The 9,552-nt window shown below is 44.4% G+C and overlaps 1 protein-coding gene across 1 annotated transcript in view; it reads left to right on the top strand.

The window, feature by feature from the left end:
* KIF3C (kinesin family member 3C) overlaps positions 1-6,063 on the top strand; it is a 35,851-nt gene extending 29,788 nt beyond the window's left edge. Inside the window, exons 6-8 of the mRNA XM_008577070.1 lie at positions 2,935-3,043; positions 3,220-3,392; positions 3,578-6,063. Coding sequence (XP_008575292.1) covers positions 2,935-3,043; positions 3,220-3,392; positions 3,578-3,671 — 376 coding nt within the window. The 3' untranslated portion in view covers positions 3,672-6,063. The remainder of the gene's footprint in view (positions 1-2,934; positions 3,044-3,219; positions 3,393-3,577) is intronic.
* Positions 6,064-9,552: the final 3,489 nt, after the last annotated feature.

Raw genomic sequence — 9,552 nt, 5'->3', positions numbered from 1 at the left:
AGAAAGGAGGATTGTAATGGGAAGCTTAAAAACTATATCTGTATTTTCTTTCTTTTTTTTTTTTTGTCTTTTTTGTGACCGATAAGGGGATCGCAACCCCTGGCCTGGTGTCGTCCGCACCGCGCTCAGCCAGCGAGCGCACCGGCCATCCCCATACAGGATCCGAACCCGCGGCGGGAGTGCTGCTGCGCTCCCAGTGCCGCACTCTCCCGAGTGCGCCACAGGGCTGGCCCTTTATTTTATTTCTTTAAAAAAGATTTTATATAAGTATAACAAAGTGTTGAGGTCTGACAAAGCTGGATGGTAGGCATACAGATCTATATTATTTACTATACTTTTCTAAATGTTTGAAATAACTCATTAGATATAAAGTTATACACATTCATTGTAAAAAATTTTAGATATTACAGAAAGACAAATAAAATCACCTATAATCACATGATTCAAAGATAATAACATTTTGTTGAATGTCCAGAGTTTTTGTAAGCATACACATGCATGTACACATTTCTTTAAAAACAACAAAAAACTTTACCTTTTTATGTGCTTTTATATTTCATGTATTGTGGAAATCTTTTCATGTCTAAAGCCACACCAAAATGTTAATGACTACATAATATTCCTTCACGTGGCTGAATAATAATTTAACTGGTTCCTAGTGATGAACATTTGAGTTGCGTCTAACTTTTTGCAATTGTAAATAATGCTTCAGCAAACACCCCTGCATGTAAATTTTTGTCTCCATCTCTGATTTTTTCCTTAGGGAAATTCCTAGGAGTGGAAACTTGGATCAAAGAATATGCACTTTTTAAAAGCCAAGCCTGAGTTTTGTTTTGTTTGTTTTTTAAGTAACAGCTTGATTAAGATGTAGTTCACGTGTACTGGCCAGCCGCAAAAAAAAAAAAAAAAAAAAGATGTAGTTCACATATAAAATTAACCATTTTAAAGTGTACAGCTCAGTGGATTTTAGTGTATTCACAGAGGTGAACCACCACCACCACTGTCTAATTCCAGAACTCCCAATTTCATCACTCCGGAAAGAAACCCCAAGTCCTCTTTCTCTCCAAACCCCCCAACCCTAGACAACCACCAGTCTACCCCCAACCCTAGACAACCACCAGTCTACTTTTTATCTCTATGGATTTGCCTATTCCAGATATTTTACATAAATGGAATCATAAAATATGTGATCTTTTGTAACTGGCTTCTTTCACTTAGCAAAGTGTTTTGAAGGTTCATCCATGTTGTAACATGTATCAGTACTTCATTCCTTTTTATTGATAAATAATATTCCATTCTATAGATATTCCACATTTTGCTTCTTCATTTATCAGTTGATGGGCATTTGGGTTATTTCTACTTTTTGGATATTATAAATAACGCTGCTGTGATCATTCGTGTACAAGTTTTTGTGTGGACATATGTTTTCAATTCCTTTGAGTAATATACCCAGTAGTGGAGGTGCTAGGTCATGTGGTAACTCTATGTTTAATTTTTTTTTTTTTTTTTAAAGATGACCGGTAAGGGGATCTCAACCCTTGGCTTGGTGTTGTCAGCACCACGCTCAGCCAGTGAGCAAACCGGCCATCCCTATATAGGATCCGAACCCGTGGCCTTGGTGTTATCAGCACCGCACTCTACCGAGTGAGCCACAGGCCAGCCTATATGTTTAACTTTTTAAGGAACTGCCAAACTGTTTCCAAAGCAGCTGCACCATTTTACATGCCCACCAACAGTGGGTGAGGGTTCCAGTTTCTCCACATCCTCACCAACATGTGTTATTGTCTGTCTTTTTTAATTGTAGTCATCCTAGTGGATCTGAAATATAATCTCCTTGTGGTTTTGATTTACATTTCCCTAATGACTAATAATGTTAAGCATCTTTTCATGTGCTTATCAGTCATTAGTATATCTTCTTTGGAGGAACATCTATTCAGACCCTTTGCCTATTTTAAAAGTGGGTTGTTTATCTTTTTATTGTTAGTTTATAAGTATTCTTTATATATTCTGGATACAAGTCCCTTGTCATACATATGATTTGCACATATTTCCTCCCATTCTGTTAATTGTCTTTCACTTTCTTTATGATGTCCTTTGAAGCACAAAAGTTTTTAGTTTTGATGAAGTTCTGTTTGTTCTTTGGTTGCTTGAGCTTTTGATGTCATAGCTAAGAAACCATTCCTTAATCCAAGGTCATGAAAATTTACTCCTATGTTTTATTCTAAGAGCTGCACAGTTTTAGCTCTTATATTTAGGTCTATGATCCACTTATTTTATTTTATATTTTAATTGACATGTAACTGTGATCCGTTTTGAGTTAATTTTTGTATATGGTGCAAGGTAAGGATCCAACTTCATTTTTTTGTATGTGTATCCAGTTGTCCCAACACCATTTGTTGAAAAGACTATTCTCTCCCCATTGAAGTGTCTTCTCACCCAGTTGAAAAATCAATTGACCAGAGATGTAAGGATTTATTTCTGGAGTCTCAATTCTATTCCATTGATCTGTATGTCCACCCTTTTGCAAGTTCCACAGTGTCTTGATTCCTATAGCTTTGTAATAAGTTTTGAAACTGGGAAGTGTGAGTCCTCCAATTTGTTCCTTTTCATTTCAAGTCTGAGTTTTTAACCATTTTATTGGGCTAACTCATATGAAGGAAAATTAAAAGCAGAGCCACAATGGTTAATAGTTTGTGTAGTGTGTGAAATCAGTATATGAATCTGGAAGCTAAAATGAGACTAGATTTCCTTTCTTCCTTCCCCATCAGCCCTTTTTACGAATTGAGAAAAAAATTAGAGAAGAAATAGTGAAGAAAATTCCAAAACCTGCAGTCTGCAGGGCCTCCTGGCTACCCGAATGATACTTAGTGCCTCATGATATCATTTGCCCTTTGTCAGAAAGAAATCCATTCTAACACAGCCTCTTCCCTGCAGCGGTAACAGCCAGATGAAGAAGCGGCCAACGTCTGCAGTGGGCTACAAGAGGCCTATCAGCCAGTATGCTCGGGTTGCCATGGCAATGGGGTCCCACCCCAGGTACAGGGTAAGAAGCTGGGAAGTAGAAGCAGGGAGGGAGAGAAGCCCAAGGGAAGGGGATGTCCCCAACCTCTGCTTCCTCTGACTGCCTCATCACCCCTGCCACACCCAAGATTTACAAAGTGCCAAGAGGTACAGTCACTGGGGCTGCTGCTCATGTCTGGCATGATATTCCCACCACAGGCTGAAAACATAATGTTTTTGGAGTTGGACGTGTCCCCTCCAGCTGTCTTTGAGATGGAATTCTCTCATGACCAAGAACAAGACCCTCGTGCACTACACATGGAGAGGCTCATGCGGTTGGACAGTTTTCTGGAAAGACCTTCCACGTCTAAAGTCCGGAAGTCCAGATCCTGGTCAGTCCCACCATGGTCAGAGTGAGCATTGGACTTAGGAGGCAGGAGAACTGCAGGGGAACTGCACGGGCTGGTTGAGGCTGAAGGGGGTTTGGTTTCACTGGAGGGGCACAGAGGGTGGGGGGTGACCGGGCCGTGGGGAGGAGTTTCCTAACCTCCCTTCACCCATCTCACCCCCACTGCAGGTGCCAGAGTCCTCAGCGGCCTCCACCCTCCATCGCCCATGCCTCGCTGGCCTCCACTTCTCTGCGCCCCACGACAGTGGTGGACCATGAGTGACAACCTTCGCAGCCAGGCTGCCCGTCCGAGAGACTCCTGGGATGGGGCAGCCAACCCTGGCTCATCTCATCTGCTTGGAGCGTGTGCGTGTGCGTGAGTGTGCATGTGCGTGTGCGTATGTGTGGAGGGGTGAGAATCTGGCAGGTGGTGCCTCTGCCTGCTCTTCTCCTCCTTTATTTAATTCATGTTATTTATTCGCGGAGCTCAGTTGGTGTGGGGGAGATGCCCTCGCCTGAGCTGTCTGGGCCTGCCGTGGTCACTGCGTAGCCTCCTTTTCTTCTGACTGTAGATCCGCCTGTATCAGCTGCCTCCAGAAGGGAAGGTGGCCAGTGCCTGAGAAGAGCTACTTTTTCTACCCATCTCACTCCATCATCTCCATCTCCTCCTACACTGAGCAGCCCCTACGCACTTTCTGGGATTAGAAAACTGCTGGGTGTCCACTGAGGACAAGAGACATCCTAACAGTGGTGGGCCCATGCTCCCAGGGGACAGAGCCCCACTCTTTGCCTTCTGGGACTCAGACATCTTTCAGCCTCTCAGCCTCCTTTTCAAGGACTGAAATGACCTCACCGACACAGCTCATGCTCTTCGGCTTCCCAAGCTCTGCTTCCTGCCCACCTTCCCAGCCCTTGGATGGGAATTGCCAACCAACCCATTGCTGCCACCTCAGGACCTGCAGGAAATGGAACAGGAATTGAGACAACTTGGACAGTCGTCAAAGGAAGTCCCTGCTCTGGGTCCCTTTGTTTCTATCCCCTCTGAGAAGTAACTGTGGTCAACAAGCATCAAGCCAATTCCCCATTTTCGAGATGCTGCTTCTTCCTGCTTTGATCATTTTTCCCTGCAGCTGCCCAGATCCCAGCTCATAGTGGGAGGAATCGATGTCATTCTACCCCTGGCGAAAGGAATGTATCAAAATCTTGCTTTTACCTTTCATTGAGCACATGAAACAGAGACCCAGGCACAGTCTTTTCCAGCTTCGCCCATTGCCCCTATTTGTAAAATGCATTTTGGGGTACTATTTTGTTGAAAACTGACCCTTTCTTCACAAGCATGGGGGTGCTCATCATCTTCTTTTGTGACAGCCCAAAAATGCTTCCAGGTATCCCAGGCGACAAGGAAATTTCCACCCAAAAAAAAGGTTAATTTTCATTGACTTACTTTTTAAGTGTATATTTTGGTAAAGAGTGAAGAGGTAATGAAGAAAGCAAATAAGTGAGTTAGGATTTGAAAATACCCTGATAATGGGAGTCTCCAGTTCCTAGAATATGCGGAGTTCCGTCATTGGGGTAAGGGCATGAGACTGGCAGATGTGCCTAAAAATTTGGTGTGTGACTAAGGTCAAGGGTTCAGATCCCCAAACGGACCACCCACCAAAAAAAAAAAAAAAAAAAAAAAAAAATTGGTGTGAGGTTATTCTCTTTCCTTTGGGAAGTGAACCTTCTTGCACTGTTCGAGTTCTGCTCTGAGGCTCAAGCGTTGCTTTGGTTTAACTCAGTGATGCTGTCATTTTTGCTGTAATTACTGGACTAGCTGGTTGAACCATTCAATTGCCATTTGCTCCTGTCCGTAAAGGAAATCACAATATTCATCAGAGCCCAGGAGATTTTTTTGACTCAGGATTCAGATCAGAGGTTCGGCTGTGGCTGGGACAGAAGTTATGTGTAGAAATCCCCCAGGCCTGGGCACAAGGGGACCTCCAGGGCTGTGTTGAGCAGCCTCTCCCATTGACCTGTTTCTTGTTTGTGGATGAAGCAGCACATGTCACCCCATTCGTCACTTGGACACATCGACTCTACATTGTCTGATCACTTGTCCCTCACAGTCTTAGAGCACAATATCCCCCAACTTCACCACCCCCAGTCTGAGGGCTGGGCCCAAGGTATGGTCGGAGGAGGAGCTCCTGCCTGCAGTTTTGTGTATGTGTGTGTGTGTATGTGTGTGTGTGTGTGTGTGTGTGTGTTTATCTCCACAGGGGACACTCTACACTCAGCATAAGACATGCTGGGAACAGGGCCACCAGGGGTGGCTGGATCTCAGTCTCTCTGTGTCTCTCTCTCTCCTTTTCCTTTTGATGTATCAAACATTTGATTGACATGGTAAGGGCCCTGATTAGGACCAAATTTCGATGTCTGTTGCTATGGTCTTTATTTAGGACAACAGTTAACAATGCAGTGGCCCATTCTTGTCACTCTATACATATGACTGTATGGGACATATGTAATATATAAAAAAATATATATAAAACATTATCCTCTGTCCCCTTGGCTTAGGATGGAGGCCTCTCTGTTGAGCTGAAATGCACCTGCAGCTCGGTGCTGCCAGCAGCCTGCAGGCCCCAGCCCTGTTCAAATTAACACCGTCGACAATAAAGGAATGAGTATCATGAGTATTGTTATGGAGTTGGTTGCCTGCCTTCCCTTCTCTCTGTTTCTTCCTACTTTTACTCCCTTTTTCATTTTCTCCCTTTCTCTCTCTTGCTTGTCTTTCCAGTAGGGGTTGAAGAGCATTTGGAGCCCAGCTACAGTTATCAGCACCTTGGAAAATAACCAGCTGCTAAATAAAATGGGATATGTTTGCCCAGAAGGGCTGAGGGGCAGGTCCCAGGCTCTAGTTGGAAGTCTGTGCCAGGGCTGTGGCAGCAGCTGTTCGTGTTCCAGGCTAGCAGTCCCCAGCCAGTTAATTCTGAGCTATTAGCAGATTTCAGAACTGCCTAGGGGGTGTCCAGATTAGCTGTCAATGCCGTACTCACTTTGTCCATCAAATTATCAACCAAGAGGGATTAAAGCAAGAAATAATGCACGAAAAGCATATAGATGTGCCTGGCACTTGGTAGATGCTGAATTAAAATAACTAATGAGACTAGCTTCCTTATATCTTCTCTTCCCAGGGCCTCTTTCCCGTCCCTCTGGTTCTCTGTAGCATGGAGGTCTTAGAGGAAAGGAAATGTAGTTACTGCTAAAAAACAAACACAAAGCCTCGGTTTTCTTGGAGGGACTTTCTGTCTCTGTGCCAGGCTATAGCCCTGAGCTCTAGCGGGTTCCAGGGCTGGAGTGACCCTGTTGCTTGAGAGACACTTGCCAGGTATTGAATAATGTCTTTATGCACACAAGCTTATTTAGTCCTCCCAAGTGGGAATCACTGTCACCAGCTCACAGATGAGAGTAAGGAAAATTAACTAACTTGGCTAAAGACACGGGTAGTGATGAAACTGGACTTCCAGGTCCTAAAGCTCATATCTTTTTCCTCTGTGCCCCACTACTTCTGTAGCCCATGTGTACCTCAGGAAAACTGATAGGCTCCCTGCATGTTTCACATGTAGTGAAAGCCAGGGACAGAGGACAGAGTGCTTTGTCTCAATGGACATGGCTGGGAATAAGATCAGATCTCTAGACCTATGCCTAGAAGACCTTTTTTTTTTTTTTTTTTTTAAAGATGACCAGTAAGGGGATCTTAACTCTTAACCTAGTGTTGTTAGCACCATGCTCTTCGAAGTGAGCTAACTGGCCATCCCTATATAGGAATCCGAACCCGTGGCCTTGATGTTATCAGCACCGCACTCTCCCAAGTGAGCCATGGGCTGGCCCTTAGAGGACCTATTTTAAAACCACTCATTCCTCCCATTAGCAGTGGGGTCTCTTGTGTGGGTCTGATAGGTGGTTTTCTAGAGCCCCACAAAAAGAGCCAGAGGGTGGGAACTGTCACTTGGCCGGGATCTTTTGATAAACAGTTTGTTGGCAAGGAAACTGCCATGTTTCACTTCTTGCTCTAAGACTGCACACCTGATCTGCACAGAGTTATTTTTTCTGTTCTCAGATCCTGGGCCTGGGGTGTGTGTTAGAACTCTTGGCCAAAACTAATAGTCGCTTAAGCTGTCCTGAAGGAAATAAGGACCCAGAGGTGTGCTGTGGAGCCCAAGGGCAAGGAGTAGGAGTGACCTAGGACTGGGGACTCAAACACCACAAAGATCTTCTCTATTTTGCCACAGTTCTTTCTGCGTGGGGTTCCAGCTCTTTCCTCAGCTGCTTCCATTCATGACATGGGAAATACATCTGCCAGCAGCTCTCTGTTTACATGACCCAGACATCCAGAGAGACTTAGAATCTCAATCCTGGTGCCAAATTCATGGGAATGGGACTCTGATTTAGTGGTTTAGGTCGGGTAGATGAGAACATGATCTATTGAACAAGCCTTCCAAGAGTCCCACTGCTGTAACCATGTGTATGGGGGGGGGCGGGCAGGGGTTTGGAAATAAAGGTATTTCTCAGAAAAGATGATGGGGTTAGGAGTGGGCTGGAGTGGGCTCTAGGCAGCCAGCACAACAGATGTTCTTGACCTGTGTGTTCATCATCCAGGCTGGCTTAAAATTTCAATCTGGGCTTATTCTATTACCATGGCCATTTTTCTTGCAATGTGGTTCAAGAGTTACCTGCATCAAAATTACTGTCTATCCTGGCCTACAGAGGACAGCAAAAAAAAAATTAAAAATAAAAATAAAAATTACCGTCCTAAGATATTCTGCTACATTAGGTCCAGAGTATGCCCATGTGGCAGACACTGCTGGTTGCCTTTCCAATATCCATTCTTCCCTTCTCCCTTACTTAAAAAGTAATTTTGTTCAAGGAGGGCAGTGTGTCCAGGTAAAAATACTCATATTTCCAGACTCTCTTATAGCAATGGGTGGGCAGCCATGTGACATGGTTTTGGCTAAGGAGATGTAAGTGCAAATCTGCTAGGGATGTTGGTGAAAGTTTTTGCTTTCCTGACATAGACATCACCTATTTCTTCCCTTCCCCTTTCTTCTTCCTGCTTAGAACTCAAATACGCCTCCTGGAAGTTATTGAGCACCTGTTACCTGTATGTTCCAGGTGATGTTCTAAGTGCTCGGAATACAGCAGTGAACAAAACAGACAGAAGGCCCTGTCCCCACAGTGCTTACATTCTATGGTGGGTACAAAGACATTAAACAAGAAAAACATATCACCATATTGTCTGATGGTGATAAGTGCAGTTGAGAAAAATAATGCAGAGAAGGGAGATGGGCAGTTCCAGGTATTGGTGCGCATTGGAGGTGGGGGGAGTTTGCAGTTTTAAAGGGGAGTTTGCAGTTTTAAAGCCCTCACTGAGAAGGTGTCATTCAGCAAAAAGTTCCTGAAAAAGGTAAGGAAGTGGACCATGCAGATTATCTGTAGGAAGAGGACTCCAGAAGAGGGAAAAGCAAATTTTGTGGGTGGGAGTGTGTCAGGTTTGCTGGAGGAGCAGCAGCCAAATTGCAACCCTGAGGCAACGAGCACGCATATAAAGGTCGCTGGTGTGGAAGGACGGGGAGACTCAAGTCCCCGATGGGGTTCATGCTGCTGGAGGAGCCTGTGTCTGTCCACTTCTGGACTTCTAATGGTGCAAACAAACCCCTGTGGGTTTAAGACAGTGTTGGAAGGATTTGCCAGGTGTATTAGTCTGCTTCTGTTGCCTCTTCAAAATACTTGAAACTGGGTGTTTTATAAAGAAAACAGAATTTATTACTTAACAGTTTCAGAGGCTAGGAAGTCCAAAGTCCAGGGAACACAGCTGATCAAGTCTTTGGCGGTGGCAACAGTGACAGTAGAGAATCACATTGTGAAGATGGTGGAGCAGAGAGAACAGACAGAGGAGAAAAAACAGACTCTCCTCTTCTTTTAAAGCCCTCAGAACCACGCCCCTGACCACCATTACTAATCCATTCATTACTGCACATTCCTACAAACCAATCACCTCTTCAAGGCTCCACCTTTCATTTACCATAATAGGATTTCCCACCCTCTTAACAGTCACAATCTGGGCCAAGTTTAAAGTACATAAAACTTGTGGGACACAATTCAAGCTTCAGGCTGTTTGGGGGGAA

Source organism: Galeopterus variegatus, unplaced genomic scaffold, assembly GCF_000696425.1.
Source record: "Galeopterus variegatus unplaced genomic scaffold, G_variegatus-3.0.2 Scaffold1447, whole genome shotgun sequence".
In the NCBI taxonomy this organism is placed as follows: domain Eukaryota; kingdom Metazoa; phylum Chordata; class Mammalia; order Dermoptera; family Cynocephalidae; genus Galeopterus; species Galeopterus variegatus.
This window is presented reverse-complemented; position numbering and strand designations above follow the sequence as displayed.